At 48.7% G+C, this 25,246-nt stretch overlaps 1 protein-coding gene across 9 annotated transcripts in view; it reads right to left on the reverse strand.

Moving 5' to 3' along the window:
• myo3b (myosin IIIB) overlaps nucleotides 1-25,246 on the reverse strand; it is a 1,137,435-nt gene that overhangs the window by 1,006,924 nt on the left and 105,265 nt on the right. For 8 of the 9 annotated variants that reach the window (XM_072475849.1, XM_072475846.1, XM_072475848.1 and 5 more), the window contains exons 4-6: nucleotides 11,442-11,546; nucleotides 11,124-11,223; nucleotides 10,120-10,196 (exon numbers count right to left, since the gene is read on the reverse strand). In XM_072475849.1, the coding sequence (XP_072331950.1) occupies nucleotides 10,120-10,196; nucleotides 11,124-11,223; nucleotides 11,442-11,546 (282 nt within the window). Of the gene's footprint in view, nucleotides 1-10,119; nucleotides 10,197-10,286; nucleotides 10,435-11,123; nucleotides 11,224-11,441; nucleotides 11,547-25,246 lie in introns of those variants that run through there. The other variant, XM_072475852.1, reaches the window with a different exon arrangement.

Below are 25,246 nucleotides of genomic sequence, written 5' to 3' on the forward strand. Positions count from 1 at the left end.
CATTAGTAATTAATGACTAAAGTAAAGAGACAAAATAGGAGTTCTTGTGTAGCGTTGATTAGAAAATTGGCTTAAAAACAAGTAAAAGAGCAGCCTTATGTGGGTATCCAGTTTTCAATCATGTAATTCCATGCCATTTTTAACATTTATTAATGATTTAGTCACAAGTCCTTCAGCAAGGTGTCAAAGTCTGCAGGTGATACTAAATTAGAGAGTAGGCAAGAAAGTGAGGGAGGGAGGGAGGGGAGGAAACAACCTCACCACGTCTTCGGACAATGTTGCCAAGAGGTATAGCATATAGATGAGAAACAGGAGGAGACCAAGTGTAGATCCAAGCGGCAGGTTCGCCGGAGGTAATGGTGGCAAGTTGGATAGAAAAGTCATTGCAGGAAATTCTCTGGTGACGACTGGATAAGAGGAGTGGAACCAGGCAAAGGCCGTACCACTCAGCTAAACAATGAAGGAAAGGCTTTAGAGGAGAATAATGTAGTCAACCAAATCAAAGGCCACAGATAGGTTGAGAAGTTTCAAGACTGATAACACATCACAGTCACAGAGGATATTATTTGTGACTTTGTTTAAGGTTATTTCAGTGCTGTGATGTGGCGAAAATCTTACTGGACAGGTTTAAACATGGGAGTTGCGGGGCAGGGGAGCATAGATTTAGGAGTAATATACACAAGGATATTTGCAGAGTGAAGAAATGCTGGAACTGGGGTGGTAGTTTGCAATGTCAGAGGGATAATGAGTGGATTTGTTGAGGAAGGGTTGATGGTGGCAGATTTTGCCTGTATTAATTTTGATAGTTACAGGCAACATGCTGTTTGGGAGGGCCATAAATCCACTGATTCCACTGCAATTGAGGTCTTGAAAGGATTGTGCACTTTCCAAAGGTGATTTAATGGTCAGTGCATTACAGCAGGCAGCATTGTCTAAGCCAGTGCACGTTGGTTCATTGCGACAGTCATTGGAGCTGCTCATGGAGCTTTGTTTGCAGGAGAAGCTGGCACACAAAGAATCGAGGAACCATAAGAACAGAAGGAACATAGGAAATAGGAGGAGTAGACCATTCGATCCCTCAAGCCTGCTCTGCCATTCAATTAGATAATGGCTGATCTTCTACCTCAGCACCAATCTCCCACAATTTCCCCATATTCTTTGCTATCTTTCATACCTAGAAATCTATCGATCTCCACCTTGAATAAACTCAATGGGTGGAATTCTCACATCTGGGGCTAAGTCCTGTGGTGGGGATGGTGGAAGTGTTTCCCGCTGTGGCGGCTAACGGGAAGGCAATGCTATATCCTCTGGCTCTGACCTAATTAATTATGCATCCAGGGGTTTAGTGGCATATTCGATGGCAGGACAGTCCAGATTGCGTGCGTCCCGCTGTCATATCTGGGTGCCATTTCAGTATGATACCCAACGTCATTGACCCACCATTGAAGAAAGATGGACCCTCCTGAAAAAAGACTGATCTCCTGAAGAAAGAAGATAGACCTCCTGAAGAAAGAAGATCTCCAGGGACAGTCAGACGCTGGTAGATAGACCTTCTCAATGATGCTGGAGCTGAAAGATCCACCTGATAGATGCTCTCTCCACACACTGTGATAGTCCAGGGTGACTGGTGGCCTCCATCCCAAACACTGGAGGTGCCCATTGAGTAAAGACATTTTGGGCAGGATTCTCTCAGCCCGCGCCGGTTCGGAGAATCCCCGTTCCCGACGGTGTTTCGTGCAACACCGGTCTGACGGCATTTCGCGGTTCTCCCAACAAGTGAAAATGCCGTGGTCGTGATCTGCGGCGAGCGGCCCGGAGAATCGCCGGAGGGGGTCCGTGTAGCGATTCTCCAGGGCCCCAGAGATTCTGCAGCCCGCATGGGCCAGAGTCCCGACGGCATGACCTCAGGTCACGCCAGCGCCGTTCAAACCTGCTTTTATAAATCGTGAACCAGTCGTGCTGGCTCACGATCCAGAGACAGGAGGTGAGGGGGTCAGTGTGGGAGGACCTACGGGTGGCGGGACGGGCACGGGCGTGGCTGGGGGGACGAGGGGGTGACGAGGGGATAGCCAACAGGTTCAGGGGGGGGGGTAGTGGGGAGGACAGCCCCGCCGGCCGGGAACGGCCCAACATGGCAGGGCAGCGCCTAAGCCACGGTCGCCATTACCGCGGCCAGGCTATGGGCACCGACCTTGGGCGCTGGCTGAGCACGAGCGCCCGGACGTGCGGATGGGTGCCGGACCCAGCCGGCAGCACCCACCGTTAGCGAGGTGCGGGGCCGCACCCAGGGCATCCCCCAGTGAGGGCACTGCCATCCATCGGTGGCGCTATCATGAGGAACAGGCAACAGGAGTCGGGGCACAGAGTATGGCCAGGGCTGGGTGTGCATGCGTGTGTATGGCGCAAGCGTGGCACAACCAGCCAACAAGGGCGGCCATGCAGCCCATGGCATATGGTTGTGGAGGGGGCCATGCGCCATGGTTAAACCTGTTGTCTACCCCCCTCCCCCCCCTCTCTGCAGATCATAATGTTTGGGCACCAGCCAGCGATGTTGGCCGCCGTGGCGGGGGCCGCTGCCCTGCATGCAGCCCTGTGGCAACGTCTGCGCAGGCGGCTCAGAGAGGCGGCGGCAGCGGCGGCTGCAGCAGAGGGACGGGCTGCAGAGGGCCAGATGGCACCCGCTCAGGCTGTAGGACTGCCCACCTGACAGGCACAGGAGGAGGAGGACATCGATGAGGGCAAGGCACAGGATGAGGATACCGATGTGGATGGGGAGGAGGAGGAGGAGGTGGAGGAGGAGTTGTCTGGGCACCGGAGGCGGCTGATGAGGCCTCGTGTCTACCGGCGCCGCATGTCCTTCGAGGAGCTGCTGAACAGGGCATGCAGGAGACTCCAGATGAGCCGGGAGACCGTCGCCCATATCTGCCATCTGATGGCACACCTGGCACCGCGTGGAATTGGGGGAGGACATGCTATCCCAGTAGCCGTCAAGGTTATGGTGGCACTGAACTTTAATGCCACGGGGTCGCTCCAGTCGCCGAGTGGGGACCTGTCCGGCATCTGCCAGGCATCGGAGCACCGGTGCATCCGTGCAGTGACTGATGCCCTGTACGACATCTCAGCCCGCTACATCCAGTTCCTTGTGGACAGGACCCACCAGAATGCCCAGGCAGCGGGATACGCAGCCGTTGCCAGGATACCCATGGTCCAGGGGGCATCGATGAGATGCACGTCACCATGCGGCCACCAACGGATAACAGGGATGTGTTCATGAACAGGAAAGGGATCTACTCCATGAACATTCAGGTGGTCTGTGACCACCAGATGAAGATCCTGCACGTCTGCGCCCGTTACCCGGGTAATGTACATGACCCGTTTATCCTGGCACAATCGTTCATCCCCGCCATGTTCGAGGGACACCCCCCCCCCACCCCCCCGACTGCGGGGCTGGGTGCTAGGCGACAAGGGTTACCCGTTGCAGTCGTGGCTGATAACGCCTATACGGAGGCCACAGACATACACGGAGAATCGCGACAATGAGGCCCATGCAGCAACGAGGGGAGTGGTCGAGAGGTGCTTTGGGCTGCTGAAGATGCACTTCAGGTGCCTCAACCGCTCTGGAGGGGCCCTCCAGTACCTGTCGGAGCGGGTCGGCCACATCGCTGTGGTCTGCTGCGTCCTGCACAATATAGCCCAGCAGAGGAGCGATATGCTGGAGGAGGAGGCCGAGAGGGAGCCCGGGGAAGGGCACGGCTCTCCAGGTGAGGAGGGTGGGGGGCGGGGGAATTGACGGGACATGGGGGCTGGATATCGACGGGAGGCTGCACGACGCTACCGGCTTGGCCAGCGAGCACGGGAGGCGTTGATCGCCGCACGTTTCAGCAACTAGGTGGTAGGGGCTCACCAAGCACAGGCACTGACCCCACTGTACGGCACCATCTCACCACCCCGCACTCCCACCTCTGACAACACCCATGAGACGCACCTCCCACTATCCTTAGCTCTCACACGACCTTATGCACCACACCCCTCCAGTACACATCCACCTGTGGCACAATGGGCTCCGCTCACACAGTTGCTTGTGGAAGCGGGTGTGCTCAATGCCAGGGAGGATGATGACAACCCACTCTGCAATGAGCTGCGAGCTCAAAATCGTTAGACAATGTCTGACTCATGGCCACATTTACACCCCCACCTGGGTGGTCCCTGTCTGTGTGCTGGACACTCCATCGCATGGCCTGTCGAATCTCTGGGGGTGGAGTGGCGTGGACGTCCGGGGCGGTGGGGGGGCGCACACGACACCCACCGGGGCTCAAGTTCGCTAACCCCTCGACCACCCCAGCACCCAGTCCCCTTCCCGACCCCGCAGGCAAATTGCACTGAGACATTTTGCATTGGTGTAACAGTGAGTTTAATTAGAAAGGTTACATACATGTGCCCTAGTCCCTATAACCAAACTGTACCCTGCACCCGTGCCAACTTACTAGGTGTCTAACTTCCTGGCCTTACGGGCCCTACTACTAGATCTCTGTGCCTCCCCAGACGGTACAGCAGGATTGGTGGCGGACTGCTGAGAGCCCTGCCCTGCGACTTGGCTCCCCGCTGGCGCTCGCTTCCTGGGGCGGCCCGGCCTGGATGGGCCAGGCTGCTCCTCGGGCGTCCTGGTTGGCGTGGTGCCACCCTGTTCTGCCCCCTGCACACCAGATGCACCAAGGACGGAACGGGAGGAGTCCGAGGTGCTGTGGTGTTCCGAGACCTCCCCTGCAGAGTCACTGGCACAGGCCCCAGCCCCTCCTCCTCCCTCGGGGTGCCCAGTGGCCCCCGGGCCTCTCTATGGTGCAGGGGTGCGAGCAGAGACAAGCCCCGAGGCACCACCGACACCTGGCGCTGCCAGTCCTGGAGGCCTGCTGTGATATTGACCAGGGTCCTTATGTCAGCAGCGATGGAGCTCAAGGGGTGGGCCATCCCCGTCTGGGACTGCGCCAGCTCCCTCTGGGCCTGTGCAACAGCATCCAGCACCTGGGCAATGTCGCCGATGCTCTCAGCGATGGCCTGCTGAGAATGGCCATGGCCTGCTGAGACTCGGCCACACTGCGGTGGTGGAGGGTGTGGGTGACAGCAGTGCCGAGAAGTCAAGATCGTCGTCTGAGCAAAGTCCGGGGTCTCCTGCGTCGACCCCTGGCCTGATGGGCCCGGAGTTGCCCCCATCTGCGTGTCACTGTCCGGTCTGTCGGTCCTCTGGGTTGCCGTCCTCTGTGTGTCAGTCCTCTGGATTGGCATGCTCCGTGTGTCAGTGTCCTGGGTGTGAGTCCATGTCCTCGGTGTCATGTGCATCTGGTCCTGGGTGTCCGTGTCCCGGCTTTCGGTGGCCTGGGTGTCCGTCCTCTGTGTCTCAGTGTCCTGGGTCTCTGTGTCAGTGGAAGGGCTTCCATGGCATCTGGCTTCCCCGCCGTGGCCTGCATCCCTGGGGGCCACTGGTCCTGGCACTGGCCGTGGGCCTGCAACGCCAGATGGGCCGGGGCCACCGGCAGCTGGTCCTGTAAGACACAAGACAGCACGTATCATTAGACAGGCGGACGGCGGTGACGGGGGTGCAGTGGGCCATGGGGTGAGGGTGGTGTGCAGTGGGCCATGGGGTGAGGGGGGTGCAGTGGGCCAAGGGGGGTATGCGGGTGGGGGTCAGGCGGGGGAGTCTCGCTTGCTGGTTCACCGGCAACGTCCCGGTTCTCGGCTCCGCCTGCGAGGTCCAATGCCCTCTGCTCATGGATGGTGAGTGGGTGCAGTATGAGTGGATCCCCTCCAGTTCTCTCCCGCTCCCTGTGGTTGTGGGCAGTCTTATCCTGTGTTAGGCGGCGCAGATGTTGGGTGAATGGTGGCATGGCAGTACGGGGCACCCGGCCAAAGCACATGGCATGGGTGGGTGCAGCACATGTGGATCAGGTAGGGGGTTGCGCCATCCTCCTGGGGGGTGGGTTGCCTTTCACATGTGAGGGTGGTATGCGGGGGTGGTGCCAGGGGCATGTCACTGGGTACTCACCCTGCCTGCCCTCGAAAGGTTGTGTATCTTCTTCCCGCACTCGTCGCCGGTACATGGGGTATGCCCCACGGCGCTGATGGCATTGCCCACCTCCCTCCACAAATGCCAGACGGTGCTGCGCGGGTGGTGGTGTCCACGTCTGGGGCGCAGGACCGCCCTCCTTTCCTCCATTGCGTCCAGCAGCGTGTCCAGATCGTGGTCCCCGAACCTCGGGGCGGCACGGTGGGCGGCGGCCATCTTACGGATCTTGGGACTGAGCGGAGCTTGCGCACCTTAAGCGATGCAAGCCAACGTCATTGACGCGTCGCGCCCATCCGACGCCCCCCCCGCCCCCCCCCCCGCCCCCGCCCGCCCCCCCCCCGCCCCCGCCCGCCCCCCCCCCGCCCCCCCGCCGCCCCCCCCGCCCCACCCGCCCCACCCCCCCCCGCCCCCCCCCCCCCCCCAGCCCCCCCTCCGCCCCCCCCACCGCCCCCCCCACCGCCCCCCCCGCCCCCCGCTTCCCACAGCTCCCGTCCTAGCCCCTTTTGCGGGCCAGAATTGGTACTGACAGCGGCCCGTTCACGCCATCGTAAAACGCTCCGGGTTTTATGACGACGTCAACACTTAGCCGCTGGATCAGAGAATCCCGCCCCATGCCTCACCTTAGTTCTAAATGACTTACCCTACATCTTATACTGAGATTGTCCCACCTGGTTCTCGGCCCCCCGCCAGTCAGGGGAAACATTCTTCTGCATCTACCCTGTAAGGCTCTGCAAGAATTTTGTCTGCTTCAATATGATCACCTCCCTTTCTTCTAAACTGTCGAGAAGATGGGTCCAATCTCCTCAATCTCTCCCCATCACAAATTTTATCTTCCCTGGGGTCGATGGCCCCTCTATGCCATAAATTCCCATCTCTGAGGATGGATATCACTGTCAATATCATTGGCAGAAGGAAAAAACACACTCAAAGATAGTTGGCCTGGTTTTAGATTATCCGTGTAATTTTGCACTTGTCATATGGGCAAAAAGGACTGGCGAGCGTATCATTTTTATCAATTTGTCATTGGAGGGTGGGATAAAAGGCCTCCGGAACACATGTACTTTCATTTTATTTGGATTTTGCTGCTGTCATATTTCTGAGTGCCACCAGTTTCCTTTTGATTGCTAACTTTTCTGATTCATCAACAAATCTATGTTAAAGCTCTAACAAAATTGATCAGTCTGTACTAACTATGGGGAACATTGATGATTCTGGAAGATATTGGCCTTGAAATCTATGGCCATTTGGCATTTGCCACTGTAATTATATGGGGAGGCTGGGGATGGGTGAAGTTGAGCTGAGGTTTATAACTTGGAAAGGTTTATAAGAGATGGGATGTATAATCATCTGGAAAGGAATAATTTGATTAGAGATAGTCAACACGGTTTTGTGAAGGGTAGGCCGTGCCTCACAAACCTTATTGAGTTCTTTGAGAAGGTGACCAAACAGGTGGATGAGGATAAAGCAGTTGATGTGGTGTATATGGATTTCAGTAAAACGTTTGATAAGGTTCCCCACGGTAGGCTACTACAGAAAATACGGAGGCATGGGATTCAGGGTGATTTAGCAGTTTGGATCAGAAATTGGCTAGCTGGAAGAAGACAAAGGGTGGTGTTGATGGGAAATGTTCAGACTGGAGTCCAGTTACTAGTGGTGGACCACAAGGATCTGTTTTGGTGCCACTGCTGTTTGTCATTTTTATAAATGACCTGGAGGAGGGCGTAGAAGGATTGGGTGAGTAAACTTGCAGATGACACTAAAGTCGGTGGAATTGTGGACAGTGCGGACGGATGTTACAGTTACAGAGGGACATAGATAAGCTGCAGCGCTGGGCTGAGAGGTGGCAAATGGAGTTTAATGCAGAAAAGTGTGAGGTGATTCATTTTGGAAGGAATAACAGGAAGACAGAGTACTGGGCTAATGGTAAGATTCTTGGCAGTGTGGATGAGCAGAGAGATTCGGTGTCCATGTCTAAAGATCCCTGAAAGTTGCCACCCAGGTTGAGAGGGTTGTTAAGAAGGCGTACGGTGTATTAGCTTTTATTGGTAGAGGGATTGGGTTTCGGAGCCATGAGGTCATGTTGCAGCTGTACAAAACTCTGGTGCGGCCGCATTTGGAGTATTGCGTGCAATTCTGGTCGCCGCATTATAGGAAGGATGTGGAAGCATTGGAAAGGATGCAGAGGAGATTCGCCAGAATGTTGCCTGGTATGGAGGGAAGATCTTATGAGGAAAGGCTGAGGTACTTGAGGCTGTTTTCGTTAAGAGAGAAGAAGGTTAAGAGGTGACTTAATTGAGGCATACAAGATGATCAGAGGATTGGATAGGGTGGACAGTGAGAGCCTTTTTCCTCGGATGGTGATGTCTAGCACGAGGGGACATAGCTTTAAATTGAGGGGAGATAGATATAAGACAGATGTCAGAGGTAGGTTCTTTACTCAGAGAGTAGTAAGGGCGTGGAATGCCCTGCCTCCAACAGTAGTGGACTCGCCAATTCTAAGGGCATTCAAATGGTCATTGGATAGACATATGGACGATAAGGGAATAGTGTAGATGGGCTTTAGAGTGGTTTCACAGGTCGGTGCAACATCGAGGGCCGAAGGGCCTGTACTGCGCTGTAATGTTCTATGTTCTATGAGGGTATGGTATCTCTGATCATCAGACTCACCATGACCGAGGCCTTCATTATGACTCAGCATACAGATACTGCAGGTTTATCATCGGACCAGATCCCAGCATAATTTAAAAACAGTTTTATAATAAGGATCCCCCAGTAAAAAGGAACAACCACACAGCTCCCATCTCCCTCACTTCGCCACCCACCACTGTCACTTGCCCTTGTTGTGCCACCTCAGCCTGGCAGTCCAGAGCTACTGCAATAGCAGGTAGACCAGATGCAGCCTTGATGGCATGGGTGTCTACCACGTTGTAGCATTCTGCTCTCTGCAGCTCAGTAAGTTATGGGTTCAAGTCCCACTCCAGAGAGTTGTACACATGGACGCTCAGTCCCGAGAGAGTGCTGCACTGTCTGTGGTGCCAGTGCTCAGATGAGCTGTTAATCTGAGACCATGTCTACTCTCTCAGATGGAAGTATAAGATCCAACATTGCTGTCGATGGGAGCTTGCTGTGCGCAAAGTGGTAAATGTTCCACATTATAGCAACGACCACACTTCAAAAAGTGGTGAGGCACGTTTGGACGTCCTGAAATAATGAAAGGTGCTGGAGAAATGCTTATTCGTTATTTTTTCTTTCTTCACTAATGTAAGTAAATGAAGGGAACCCCTTCCCCAACTCTTTCCTTCCATCCCCCATCCACAGCTTCTTCACTGCTGTCACGAAGCTTAGTTGCATCAGCGGCAGATACTGGGCAGGTATCTACAGATGCTTCCGGCATATTTCAGAGCTTCTCTCCACATTGAGCTGGTGAAGGCTTCAGTCAGAATCAGTTCATAGCTGAAAAGCTGCAGCATTGACGTCAAATTAGTTTCCATGTTACAGGACCCATCTGTTTTTCCAATGGCAGTATAATTAAACTTACTAAAGTCCTGGCGATACCCCAGGACTCGTTCCCACCACAGCCCGGACACTCAGGCCAACCAGCAGACGTGTTTCTTGCTGGGCAGGCCACAAGAAATCGAATTGAGACCGGTATCTTGCCCGGGAGCAGGTTCTTCATCTGCTTGCCGGGGCCTGCCGACTTGGTGTACATGCCATGCGTGAAAGCCAGCCCATTGTTTCAATATAAGAAAATTTGGGAAAGTTTGACCTGTCTCAAATTAACTGGCCAGTCGATCAACAGGAACAGCATAAATCAACCTTGAATTGACATAAATTGGTCATTCTGCCTCAGGGAAAAAAAAACAATTATTAAATCACATGCTCCTATATAGTGCTCTTTTAAGGTTGTTGTTGTTGTAGTATATCTTGAAATAATGTAAACAGGAATCAATATTACAGTTTGCTAATGCCATCCCTAGCCTATTCATGTTTCCTTTCTTAGCACTATTTATACCACAAAATTCAGAAGCAGATGCAAATAGCAAGTTAAAAACCCAACCCACCTCAGGTGCCATCCAAAAGGGTGTACCCACAGAAGTGTTTCGACGTAATCGAGCATTTGTAATCTTAGCTGAGACACCTATTTAACAAAAACATAAACATTTATATTTTGATTCAAAAATAAACATATTCTGTAAAAGATCAGCAGTGAAGTGGTTAAAATACTCACTTTAATGCTTATTGCTGGTTTGCAATCCCACCACAAGCAGATATTTAAACCTACCAACCAATTGTGAGAGTTTCAGCAGCTCTTGATAACTCTCTTGATAGTAAAATATTTCACCAGGTTAAAAAAAAAAGAGACTGACACAGACTAACATACCACACATGCGGTACATCGAACTGCAGTGGCGATGGTTGTCATGGAGAAAAATCAGCCTTACAGGAGGAGGACATGTAGAGGTGAACAGCCTTGTGTGTTCGTTACCTCAAATTAGTAAAATGCAGTTATTACTAATTCTCCAAGATATTTTAGTTCTATATTTTCCCACTTGGAACAATTTAGCTTCAGGAGCACAGCAATTAAATGGAACACTTATATTTGGTGCCGAGTCCATTTTACCTTCTGCACAGAGGGACTCGTATTGCCTTAGGCTATTCAGTCATTTAACAGAGAACTATCATTCCCTCTGAGCTACTAAAATATCAAGCACCATGATGCAAAATAACAAAAGCTGCCATGACATAGTTTGCTGTGATTGTACCATGAAGCTTGCCAACACAGTCAAGTAAATAGAACACTTTGGGTGGCATGTGTGAGAGGTGTTTTAGTCATCATTTTATTTTAAGAACAGACATTTCACCCAGCATTCTTGAGCAGACAGATTATTTGGTAACAGTTCCTTGGGTACCCCATCTGTTAAATTCAATCCTCTGACACAAGTAAAGTAAAATATACTTTGCCTGTGGCACCACAGAAAAGCTCACACTGTCTAAGCAGGCAAGAAATTGCAGCCTCTGGCTAAAATGCCAACTTCAGAGAATATAAATGGGAAATCGACATTACCAAAGTCAACCAGCTTGATTCCTCCTTCTGTCGTCAGGAGAATGTTGTTGCCCTTGACATCACGGTGAATAATTTTGTTGTTGTGCAAATGCTGAAGACCCTACAGAAAATGTAAAAAGTTCAACTAGAATTGTACGGAAGCAATTATTCTTTCTAAAAAAACCTTCATTAAGTCAATCTGCACATGCATTAATGAAATGCTCAGTAACACTGCTGCACTATATTCCAGCCACAAGTCCATTTGTTCTAATACTATTCCATAGAAAGAAAACGTACATAACAGGGGACAGATCCTCTCTGTTGTCATTTAGTTCTTACCAAAAGTGCCCCATTCAAAATGTATGAGATTAGTGCTTCATCCATGCTTTCACCACGCTTCAGTAGATTTGTGATGAGTTCAGTGACAGAACCTCCATTGCACAGCTGCGAAAGAGTCAGAATAATTTCTATTAGTTAGCAAAGGCATTTCATTCTGTAAATTTTCATTCTAGCTCACTGCAGGAAAGTGAATATTAAACAGCAAAAAATGCTGGAAAAATTGCATAAAATGCAAAAATGAGTTTACACAGTAGCCGGAAAATCATGGCCCACCAAGTTAACTTCATTTTAATGAAGAGAACATCCTGAACAGAACTTTTGTAATAGAGTACAGTATAACTTTGTTATATACGGCAAAATTAAATGAATTCTTTATTCTGGATAGAGAATGTTTAGTTTTGTATGGTGTTTCAATTTTTGTTTCCTGTCTCAGTCATCACCAAAGGAGAACAATCATTTAAAGAAAAATTGATTATCTATTCCATACAATCAATCTTCAAATAATAAAACTCCTTCCACAGAAGTCATGTTTAGTTGTTTTAGGTTCACTAGCCTGACTTTTACCGATTGGGCAGATGACCCATTGTTAGGGGAATGGGGGTCAGTGACACACTAAGGCCTGCGGTGGAACTTCCTCGATGATTTTACAAAGAAGAGTCAATTAAGGACCATCAGGCAGGGGAGCCTGGCAATTATCAGTGGACAAAGGGGCCATAATGCCAGCAGCTTGCACGTAGGCACCATTTTTAGAGGCAGTCAAACAACAAAAGACATAAGCAAAAAGATCTACAGCAATGTGGAAATTGAGGAATAGCTGTATCATGAGGAAGGTTCACTTCATGATTCAACGACGCCTCCTTGGAGGTGCTACAGTAGGCAATTAAAGAAGAAAAAAAAGAGACCTCCTGTCACTTTCAGACAGAAGAAGGTGACCAGTATGCCTAACAAAGAGGAAAAGGATGGAGGCAGCAGACAGCCATCATTAGCAGGTGAGTGGTCAACGCAAGAACCAAGGTCAAGTGCAGGAAGAGATTTAATGAGATGTTTCATCTGGAAAGGGAGTGGAGCTTAGAATTGCAAATTGGAAGGCCAGCATGAATTAAAAGGTAGCGGTCACTGATGTCCACAGTGAAGTGCCAGTGGATGCATGGTCAAACCCTATGGTCAGTGATGAGTAAATGCTGCACTGAGATGGCTAAATGGCCACTCATACTGATTGTGACAGCCCTCTGAGCGTTTGCTGGGCGCGGTTAATTCTCCTTTTACTTTGTATGCTGAGGTGAGTGTTTTTGGGGGTGTATGGGGTGTAGTATTGGGAGTTGTCTGGTAATACCACGTCTTCCCCCATCCCCTCGTGGATGAAAGTTACACTGTGCTAGCAAGGCCTTGATGGGTCAGATCCTTTGGTGTGCACCATCCCTGGGCTTCGCTCTTTCTGTGGTTGTTCAGGGTGTTGGGGTGGACTTGATGTTCGGTGGGGTCCCACATTTTTGCAGTGCCTTGCTTGGCCCAAAACACTTTTTTTTGTCGTTGTTGTCGTCTGGCCATTGCGGTTTGTTGTATCGGTTTTTTGTCCTCTGTCCGCAATTTTTTTTTCTTTCCCCTCCTCTCCTCGGTCGTTTTTGAATGAGTTTCAGACGAGGGGCAGGGTGTTATAACCTCCATGGGACTGATCCAGCTGGGGATGATTGTTCCCTTGTGCTGATTGGACTGTGAGTTAATCAGCACCAGTATAACAGGTCGGCTTCTGTAGCAGCTGACAGAAAGGAGTGAGGACCCTGAGATGTGTAACCAGGTCCTGTATGAACACTGCCGTGATGCTGAATATAAGTCTTTCGCATGAACTCTTTGGACTCCCCTTTGCCGTTTACTTCAATAACTCGCCTGGAATTTCTGTGAATCTACTGGAATCAGCATTAAACACCCAGTGGCCAAAGGAAGCATTCCAGGAGTTTTCAAAATTTTGTTTTAGGCAAATCAGTCACATCGTTCGTACTTCTGAGCCACGGCTGGATCTGACGCAGTGCTGCCCAATCAAATTTAAATCTTTAATCACAAAGTCAGGAGGAGCCCAATTGGATGAGACTTTTGCGGGCTGCAATGGGATAGGTGGGGTTTGAATTTCACTAAAGGATAATGCCCTGCTTTAAGCTGGGTCACACATGACACCACTGTGCATTCTCAGGTAAGAAATACTTTTAAATTGAAAAGGAAATAACAGCCCCTCAAAATGAAGCGGCCTTCACCTTTCAACACACAGTAAAATGTTGAAGTCTAGAAGTGAATGCAGTCTGACTAACTTCAGTATCTTTTAACAGGTGATATACAAATGTTGAGAGATGTCTGTGTAGTGTTCCTGAACGTCTATGATAGGGATCAATTGGAGCTGCATGTAACCAGTCAGCAAACGTCGCCAAGCACAGCAGTGGGTCATCATCATAGAATTTACAGTGCAGAAGGAGACCATTTGGCCCATCGAATCTGCACCGGCTCTTGGAAAGAGCACCCTACCCAAGGTCCACACCTCCACCCTATCCCCATAACCCAGTAACCCCACCCAACACTAAGGGCAATTTTGGACACTAAGGGCAATTTAGCATGGCCAATCCACCTAACCTGCACATCTTTGGACTGTGGGAGGAAACCGGAGCACCCGGAGGAAACCCACGCAGACACGGGGAGAATGTGTAGACTCCGCACAGACAGTGACCCAAGCCAGGAATCAAACCTGGGACCCTGGAGCTGTGAAGCAATTGTGCTAACCACAATGCTACCATGCTGCCCCATAAAAGGGGGAAAGGCAAAGTGGGTAGAAAATAGTTTGTACCTGCCTATCTACATATGCACTCAGAAGGAGAGTGGTGAAGTTACTGACGGTAACCCATGTAATCGCCTTTATCGTCACCAGACACATCAGGACCAAGATGGTTTCCAGCAGGATCTTAACCGACACGCGTGCTGAGCCAGAGTACCACATTGGAGCGGAGATGCTGGGGGAGAACCACCAGCTCCAGTGCCCCGGCCCCTGTCCCAGCAGCATCAACTAACATATTGCCAAGGAGTGGGGAGAATCCCGGTTACATTACGGGCAGCACGGTGGCACAGTGGTTAGCATTACTGCCTCACAGCCCCAGAGACCCTTGTTCAACTCCAGCCTCGTTTGACTGTCCGTGTGGAGTTTGCACATTCTCCTTGCGCCTGCGCAAGTTTCCTCCGGGTGCTCCGGTTTCCCAACATAATCCAAAATTGTGGAGGTTATGTGGATTGTCCATGCTAAATTATCCCTTTGTGTCCAATAGGTTAGGTTACAGGGATAGGGTGGGGGCTTGGACTCAGTAGGGTGCTCTTTCGGAGAGTCGGTGCAGAGTCGATAGGCCGAATGGCCCCCTTCTACACTGTACGCTTCGGGAAAGGATGTCCCGAAGCGTGGTACATTGGCGAGACCATGCAGACGCTGCGACAACGAATGAACGGACATCGCGCAACAATCACCAGGCAGGAATGTTCCCTTCCAGTCGGGGAACACTTCAGCAGTCAAGGGCATTCAGCCTCTGATCTCCGGGTAAGCGTTCTCCAAGGCGGCCTTCAGGACGCGCAACAACGCAGAATCGCCGAGCAGAAACTTATAGCCAAGTTCCGCACACATGAGTGCGGCCTCAACCGGGACCTGGGATTCATGTCGCATTACATTCATCCCCCACCATCTGGCCTGCAAAATCCTACCAACTGTCCTGGCTTGATGCAATTCACACCTCTTTAACCTGGGGTCACCCCATCTCTGGATCTGTAAAGATTTAATCACCTGCTAATGGTCGCATTCCAAGCATTGTTTGGCATCTTTGAATTTGTCTATATGTGTGTTTCTGGAACATACCTCTTCATTCACCTGAGGAAGGAGCAGCGCTCCGAAAGCTAGTGACATCGAAACAAACCTGTTGGACTTTAACCTGGTGTTGTAAGACTTCTTACTGTGCTCACCCCAGTCCAACGCCGGCATCTCCACATCAAAGAAGAACAAGGTAGCCTGCCTCAACGACTACCGACCGATGGCCCTGATGTCTGTTATCATGAAATGCTTCGAGTGACTAGTCATGAGACGGATCAACACCAGCCTCCCAGACGGTCTCGATCCACAGCAGGTGCTATCTCCCTGGCTCTACAATCAACAATCGAACACCTCGACAACAAGGACATCTACATGAGACTGCTGTTCATAGACTACAGTTCCGCCTTCACGACTTATAACCAAACTCTGTAATCTTGGACTTGACCCCTCCCTGTGCAGTTGGATCCTGGACTTCCTCACCAACAGACCGCAATCGGTCAGGATAGGCAACAGCACCTCTTCCACAATAGTCCTCAACACTGGGGTCCCGCAAGGATGTGTGCTCAATCTTCTACTGTATTCCCTATTCACACACGACTGTGTGGCATGATTTAACTCCAACTCAATCTACAAGTTTGCGGATGATACGACTCTGGTGGGTCGTATCTCAAACAACGACTAATCAGACGACAGAAGGCATATAGATCACTTGGTTGCATAGTGTACTGAAAAAACCTCTCTCTACATGTCGGAAAGACCAAGGAACTGATCATCGGCTACAGGAAGCCTAGCACGACACACACACCCGTGTGCATCAATGGCTCCTAAGTGGAGATGGCCGATAGCTTTAAGTTCCTGCGGGTAACCATCACCAACAGTCTGTCCTGACCCACTCGCGTTGATGCAACACTCAAGAAAGCCCAACAATGTCTCTACTTCCTGCGGATGCTAAAGACATTCGGCATGTCTGCATCGACTCTCTCAAACTTCTATAGATGTGCCAATGAGTGCATCCTATCCGGCTGCATCACAGCGTGATTTGGCAACTGCTCAGCCCAAGACCGCAGAATGTGGTGAACTCAGCCCAACGCATCACACAAGCTTGCCACCCTCACATTGCTTCTGTCTACACCTCCCGCTGCCTCAGGAAGGCAGACAGCATTTTCAAAGAGCCCTTCCACCCAGACTTTGCCTTCTTCCAGACCCTTCCATCAGGCAGAAGGTACAGAAGTCTGAAGACCCGCACACTCAGACATAGGAACAGCTTCTTCCCCATAGCTACAAGACTCAATGACTCCCCCTCGGACTGATCTGTTCCCTGTTAGAACACTATTCTCGACACCCTATGCTGCTCTTGCTCATGTATTTGCTTTGTTTGGCCCTTTGTTCCGCACTGTAACCAATCACTGTTTGTCGATGGACCATTTGTCAATGTACTCTGTCAATTATTCTTTTTTGGCTGCGGGAAAATACTTTTCACTGTACTTTAGTACATGTGACAATAAATCAAATCAAACTAAACTGGACACCAAAGACCTTGTTAAAATGACTAAGCTGTGTCGAACTGCAATAAAAGGGGCAAAACTGGCAGTATTATAGAAACGTGTACCTCATTATCTCTGAAGAGAAGCTAACAACCCCGTGGGCTGCAGAAATCAATTTTAAAGAGAATGATACAATGGCCATCTGCATTGTAGAATCAAGGCTGGCCAACTGGAGTCTACTTGTCTGCAAGGACAAAGGGACCCACAACCTTGCTTCAATTCTTAATGTTTGAGACATTTAACTATCACAGGAACCCAGACCAAGGATACACAGTCCTGGTCAAAAACAATGAGGAGAGGTGTGAGTCATGTGACATGGACCTCTAGCTGTGGAACCAGTTATATTGCTTTGCTGCACTGCAAAATCAGAGTCTGCCATTTTACCATCCAACTAGCAGCATCACAGAAAAGGGGCTCTTACCAGATTGACCTGGCCCCATCTGCACTGTTTCAGCTGGACCTTCTGTACCATTGCCTACAAGACTAATTAATCTCTGCATGTCTATCTATCGTGTGAAGTGAACACCACCGGAAAAGTGAATTAAACCGCATTGGTTTTCAACCTGCCAACTTCCATGACGGAATACCTCATTGTACATTGGTTCTGGGCCCATGTAAATGCCTTTTCTCTGGCCTCTGCACTATAAATCTTTCTTTGCTCTATCCCTCTTTTACTGTATGAGTGCAAATGTTGCTATCTTCTTCCTGCGTTTGAGTGTGTGCAATTAAACCAACCCTTTGAGTTCATCCTATCTCAGGTTTGCTGTGGGGTTACTAACAGAAAATTGGATTACACCAAAATTGCGGGATTGGGAAATACACCACTGCTTATAGAGAGGTAAGCAAATCAAAAATACCATTCTGCTTATGAAGAGGTGTCGGAGAAATTAGTGAATTAACCCCTCCTCCCATATCTGTCCGTAACACTGTGTTCTTTAACTGTTTATCTGGCATTCAGTCTTGAGTGAATTCTAACCTCTGCCAACTCAATATTAGGAAGAGCCAGCTTGTGGCTATTTTCCCTTGTATACCTTCAAATAATCTTCAACTTTGGTTTCCAAGTATAAAAGGTCTTGAAACAATTTTATTAATTCAATAAATTAAAACTATCTTGATAATACCAATCTGTTCTTTAGGGCTGACTGCATTTTTGCAATTAGCAGCACCAAGTGTTTACCCCTGAAGGTGGACAGCACTCAGCATTGCTGTATAAAATAAGATGCAAAGCCCAGCATTCAATTCGATTAAATTTAGGTGATGTCACAAAAAGCATTGGAGAAATTCAGGTACAGAAGCAAAATATGAGCACTTATTTTTCACTCTGCATGGCGTTGTTATTTTTAAATGTGATACTTCGAAACAATGCCAAGGAAGATCAATCCCAATTACAAGTTAGCTAGGAAGGACCTAAAGAGAGAGCTAAGAAGAGCCAGGAGGGGACATGAGAAGTCTTTGGCAGGTAGGATCAAGGATAACCCTATAACTTTCTATCGATATGTCAGGAATAAACGAATGACTAGGGTAAGAGTAGGGCCAGTCAAGGACAGTAGTGGGAAGTTGTGCTTGGAGTCCGAGGAGATAGGAGAGGTGCTAAATGAATATTTTTCATCAGTATTCACACAGGAAAAAGACAATGTTGTCGAGGAGAATACTGAGATTCAGGCTACTAGACTAGAAGGGCTTGAGGTTCATAAGGAGGAGGTGTTAGCAATTCTGGAAAGTGTGAAAATAGATAAGTCCCCTGGGCCAGATGGGATTTATCCTAGGATTCTCTGGGAAGCTAGGGAGGAGATTGCTGAGCCTTTGGCTTTGATCTTTAAGTCATCTTTGTCTACAGGAATAGTGCCAGAAGACTGGAGGATAGCAAATGTTGTCCCCTTGTTCAAGAAGGGGAGTAGAGACAACCCCGGTAACTATAGACCAGTGAGCCTTACTTCTGTTGTGAGCAAAATCTTGGAAAGGTTTATAAGAGATAGGGTGTATAATCATCTGGAAAGGAATAATTTGATTAGAGATAGTCAACACGGTTTTGTGAAGGGTAGGTCGTGCCTCACAAACTTTATAGAGTTCTTTGAGAAGGTGACCAAACAGGTGGATGAGGGTAAAGCAGTTGATGTGGTGTATATGGATTTCAGTAAAGCGTTTGATAAGGTTCCCCACGGTAGACTACTGGAGAAAATACGGAGGCATGGGATTCAGGGTGATTTAGCAGTTTGGATCAGATATTTTCTAGCTGGAAGAAGACAAAGGGTGGTGTTGATGGGAAATGTTCAGACTGGAGTCCAGTTACTAGTGGTGTACCACAAGGATCTGTTTTGGTGCCCCTGCTGTTTGTCATTTTTATAAATGACCTGGAGGAGGGCGTAGAAGGATGGGTGAGTAAATTTGCAGATGACACTAAAGTCGGTGGAGTTATGGACAGTGCGGAAGGATGTTACAAGTTACAGAGGGACATAAATGAGCTGCAGCGCTGGGCTGAGAGGTGACAAATGGAGTTTAATGCAGAAGAGTGTGAGGTGATTCATTTTGGAAGGAATAACAGGAAGACAGAGTACTGGGCTAATGGTAAGATTCTTGGCAGTGTGGATGAGCAGAGAGATCTCGGTGTCCATGTACATGGATCCCTGAAAGTTGCCACCCAGGTTAAGAGGGTTGTTAAGGAGGCGTACGGTGTGTTAGCTTTTATTGGTAGAGGGATTGAGTTTTGTAGCCATGAGGTCATGTTGCAGCTGTACAAAACTCTGCTGCGGTCACATTTGGAGTATTGCGTGCAATTCTGGTCGTCGCATTATAGGAAGGATGTGGAAGCATTGGAAAGGGTGCAGAGGAGATTTACCAGAATGTTGCCTGGTATGGAGCGAAGATCTTATGAGGAAAGGCTGAGGTACTTGAGGCTGTTTTCATTAGAGAGAAGAAGGTTAAGAGGTGACTTAATTGAGGCATACAAGATGATCAGAGGATTGGATAGGGTGGACCGTGAGAGCCTTTTTCCTCGGATGGTGATGTCTAGCACGAGGGGACATAGCTTTAAATTGAGGGGAGATAGATACAAGACAGATGTCAGAGGTAGGTTCTTTACTCCGAGAGTAGTAAGGGCGTGGAATGCCCTGCCTGCAACAGTAGTGGACTCGCCAACACTAAGGGCATTCAAATGGTCATTGGATAGACATATGGACGATAAGGGAATAGTGTAGATGGGCTTTAGAGTGGTTTCACAGGTCGGTGCAACATTGAGGGCCGAAGGGCCTGTACTGCGCTGTTATGTTCTATGTTCTAAATCGTTTTCGGGGCTGAGTGTAATGGGTCACTGTGATGTCCACACCCAACTAAAAAGGTGACACAGTGGGGAGCCCACACACGGGAAGAATAGCTGCACCATTTCATTTTCATGGTATGAATAGGCTGGAGGCGGGACTTCCACTTCTCTCAACAGCAAGTCCTGCCTCAGAGAGCTGCAGACAATCGGATAACCAGCAGCTCGGTAGTCCCAACAGCGCCTGACGGGAACAGTGGCCACTGCTGGGATTACAGACAGTTCATCACTGGAACGATACACTAAGGTAAGGGGTGCAGTTAGGCTGGCAGGTCCTCGCAAGGAGTCTGATGAGACAGGTGGGAGACCGGTTTGAGGTTGGAATGGTTAGGGATGATATTTATTGGGGGGGGGGGGGTTGGAGAGTGGGGGTAGCCTCTGATGGACACATGGGATCTCCGCCTTTCCCAACATCAGCCCGTGCAGCTATAGCTGCTGGATTTCCCACATGGACCTCCCCCCATCACCTTAAGAGATCATTATGAGATTTGGTGCCTCGACCACCTCCTATAAAATTTCATACAAGTCAGGGATAGGGGAGAGGTAGGGCAAATGCTGGACTTTATAAACACCCTTCCCATCTTCAAACCTGTCAATACAGAGTGTCAAATCCAGACCTCTCTATACTCTAATGCAGCAATAGAAAAATAATTGCATAATATGACTTCACATTTCAAGTTTCATGCAGTGATTTTTTTTTAAACAATGCAATTAGACAATATATATGTTGACTATATTTCTCTTCCTTCATTATTTCTTTTGAGCAAGTCATAATTTCTCAAGTAAACCAATTTCATGAGTGATGGACAGAGATTATAGCCCTTTCAATCTTACATGTCATCAGTGTTGCTGCTAGTAGACAGTGGAAAATAGACAACAAGCATATTTTGATATTCTTGACATGTCCTGCCAATAAATCAGATTTGGACAGAAATAGTTTCTTACAATGAATGTTTACTAATAAGCCGACACACATTAAATAGAGGAACAATTTTTAAGTTTATGCAACCATATTTTCAATTATATCAGCACTTTATCATACTCGAGATGTTTTTATTGTTCTTTGCTTAGCATTTCCAAAATACGATAATGCAATTACAGTGCAATACTCGGTATGATGAACAAATCATGTTCATTCTTTACACATGCACATCATTAGAAAATTAAAACCAGCCAAAAACAGGATGCGAGAACCTAATTAAAACTATGGGTACTCAAAACTGATTCTCCTAAATATTTCTGGCAGCTTTCACTTGTCTCATTTCCAGCAGAAGGGGAGCATCTTTCTTCATTGACTGAATATAATTGTTGGTTACCCCCAAACTCAGCAGTACCTTCCGACAGCTAGTTTTCAAGAGAGGGGAGGAAGAAACAACACACTTCATACGCACTTTTTGTTGAAGAACATTCTGATGGCAATGTAGTTCTTAATGCATTTTGCTCTAGTAAAGTTGGTCATTAAATAAATGTCACTGTAATTCTGATAAATGTAAAATACACAGGCTTTAATTTTAATCCGGTGAGTTTTCAGCAGGTTGATAGTGGGAGAAATTCAAAACTCAACTAGAAAATGGTCCAGGGTGTGTTGTTTAAAGTATATTCAGGTTTTACATTTTGGAGAAGAACATAACAAAATAATACATCGCCATAAGCAAGGAACAAAATAACAGCTCAACATACATGAGTGGAGAGAGAGACAGGCTAACAACATCACAACTGGCTCGATACAATCATTAGACATAAGTAGGCACCTGTACAGCCCACCAGAGACCAAAGGAGAAACAGAATGAGGCCATGAAAAACGAGGTAAAACGGTGCACACCTTCCAACGCAACGTCAGTCCCCAATTACTACGAGAAATCAGGATAGATATTTCACGCCACGTTCGGGTGCGCACCAACGTACATCTCCCTCAACTCTCGCAGTACCAAAGACACCAACTACTCACCGCAGCCTCTTCCTGTCAGATACCAGACCCACCTGCACGCATGTAGGAACGAAGCACGGATTCTTCATACCCACCCTTACAAAGGCGAAGAAAATAATCGAAAACCCCAGATTAAGGGGAATTCCATATAGTTCCAGTGAGAATCGGCAGCAACAAGTTTGGATTGTGATCAGACCTTCAGAGTCTCTCAAGAAAGGAAGAAAAAGGAAAAGTTAGAACTACCAGAACTAACCCAAAGATTAAGGGATCAGGGCCCAACCTAGGCTCTATATTTCCATGGCGCACGCCAAGCAGCCACCAATGAAGAGAACATGTCGCTCAAACAACCAAAAAGGTATCTCACCCCACCAGGGGGACAACAGGATATCCACTAAGCATAATCCCCAGACTCATCCCCAGACTCACGTGCACCTGAGAAGCAAAACTGAACCTCCTAGGATGCCCCCAATAAGCATCCTCCAGAAGGGACATCCCAAGTACCCAGGGACAACAGGATACTGGCCACATCATGGACCTGGCCGAGAGCAGCACATCCCGACACACAGGAAACTACATAATCAGGACCTCCAGCACACCCCAAAACCTGCACCCCATCCAAATCCATACCTCTCCCATCCCAGCAGGGGAAATGTACTGTCCCCACTTATACTAAGAGGAAAAGGATAATCACTCCAGCCCCAGCCATGGGGACCCCAACCTGAGAAGAACCGTCAAGACACCCAACAATTGGGTGTTATGGGAGAGAGCGCCAATTCACTCTTCTCCAGTACAACCAGGGAAACTAACCCGACCAACAGAGTGGACCATGATTAGAAACAGCACCCTGCTCAAGCAGATGAAGAGAATGAAAGGAGCCCCCCCCCCCCCCCGCCTCCCTGGGAGAGACACTCGACCGTCATCACAGAAAGGATACCAAGCGCAATCCCTCGCCTCAACATCCCAACCACAATTAACTAATCGCACCTCCGCTTGCACCATTATTACGTCCTCTTGTTCTAACAGCTCAAATCAGGAACTCATCTCCTGCCTCTTGCCAGGGACTGAGCACACAAACACATCTTGCCCGGTCCCTAAGTCCCGAACCCATCAGGATAAATGACACGCCATGCAGTAGGCTCTCGATGACACAAAGGCGGGCCCTCACCAGGGAAAGTGGTCTTTCGAGTGCAGGAACTCTCTCGTGTGCCTCCACCGTTCTCTTAAAGGTACAATTTGGCAAAGTGAGCTCTAACAACCTGCACCAAAGGGCAGAAATCTTTAAGCAAGGCAACATTTTCAATGCCGGGCATTAACACCGGCGAAGGGAGAGCCCGCTCAGTGAACTACGCCATGGCGAGCTGGGCCCCACACCAGCCCACACTGACCATGAACAAACCAGAATTTTTACGATTTATCTCTGTTCTTTGTCACAAAACACCAATCAGTATCCTCCAGAGACCATAGCGCAATTCATGCAATCCAACAGTAAGTAAATATGAAATGTGCACCAGGATAAAATAAAAAACGAGCAGAGCTGCAGCTTGCAAAAACACTATTGCTCCCGCACACACATCATGTGACCCCTCATCCAGGGTACTTGAACTCGTGTAGCTATCAGGGCACCAGGAAATGAGTGCAGTCTATTATGAAGGATGCCACTCATTGTTACAATGCCAGAGTTCTTTCATTCTAGCGGTTTGTGTCCACTGGGAAAGTAATGTACTGGTTTCCCGTAGTAAGGAGGGCACCAGTGCTATTTGGCGCAGCTGTGCACCGTGGACTGGGACATATTGATGATGTTGTCTCGAGTTGCTTGAAAATACCTGTGATGGTAAGGTTAGGGGTGGAGGTGACTTTGACAGCTACTGGCTAAAACAAAGCTTCCTGGTCCAACAGCTGGTCTTGTTGCAACATACCAGAAGGTTAGCTGCAGCCTGCTTGGTGAAGTGCAGCCAACTCACACTGCTGCTTCGAATTATCCAAGAAATGAACATGGTCTATTGACACTTTGAGCAGGGTTATGTCTTCTATGGACATTCCCCTTACCCGCTGCCTTTTAACAGGTCTACCAGATGCTTGTTCTAGTTGTTGAGGCTGCAGCTTCTCTTCCTCTGACTGAACATAGAACCTACAGTGCAGAAGGAGGCCATTCGGCCCATCGAGTCTGCACCGACCCACTTAAGCCCTCACTTCCACCCCTCCTATCTTTTTGGTCACCAAGGGCAATTTATCATGGCCAATCCACCTAACCTGCACGTCTTTGGACTGTGGGAGGAAACCGGAGCACCCGGAGGAAACCCATGCAGACACGGGGAGCACGTGCAAACTTCGCACAGTGATCCAGCGGGGAATCGAACCTGGGACCCTGGCGCTGTGAAGCCACAGTGCTATCCAGTTGTGCTACCTGTCTTGAAATGAAAATGAAATGAAAATCACTTATTGTCACAAGTAGGCTTCAAATGGAGTTACTGTGACAATCCCCTAGTCGCCACATTCCGGCGCCTGTTCGGGGAGGCTGGTACAGGAATTGAACCGTGCTACTGGCCTGCCTTGGTCTGCTTTAAAAGCCAGCAATTTAGCCCAGTGTGCTAAACCTGCCTTGCCCATTCAAAGAAGTAAAGCAAAAGCAGCAGCTGTGATAGATTGCAAGTGGTTACAAAGGTAAGTAAAGAAGCAAAGAGTAAGTTCAGAATTGCCTTTAGAGATGCACGATTCAAAATAGCACACAACCGCCCCCCCCATCAGACCTCCTTCGCCGCTTTCTGTTTGGTACATTTCTCAGCCATGTTAGCTCCTGAGCTAAATTAGCAGTTAGCATGTTTCACATCGAATTGGGTGACAAATTGATTTTTTGCCATCTTAAACACTCAGCTCTCCATTCCCACCATGGATTCAGTAGAAATTAGGACCTTGACATCATGGTATCTAACATCTGATACATCCTCAGAAGTGACAACCCAGAAAATTGGGCAAATATGAAAATGGCAATTGTCTTATAGCAAAACACTCAACTGTGCCCTCCTCTCCTAAAATTACTATAACCAGCATTTTTGCAATGATTAATTAAATAGGCAGCCAGCAACTAAATGCGAGATTACAGATTCTATCAAGTCAGTACTTTGATTGATGACTATGCCAGAAAGTTTAAGAATTGTGACATCACTATGAATGGGCTATTCATATTCAAATTATTCC

This window comes from Scyliorhinus torazame, chromosome 2 (assembly GCF_047496885.1).
Source record: "Scyliorhinus torazame isolate Kashiwa2021f chromosome 2, sScyTor2.1, whole genome shotgun sequence".
Lineage (NCBI taxonomy): Eukaryota > Metazoa > Chordata > Chondrichthyes > Carcharhiniformes > Scyliorhinidae > Scyliorhinus > Scyliorhinus torazame.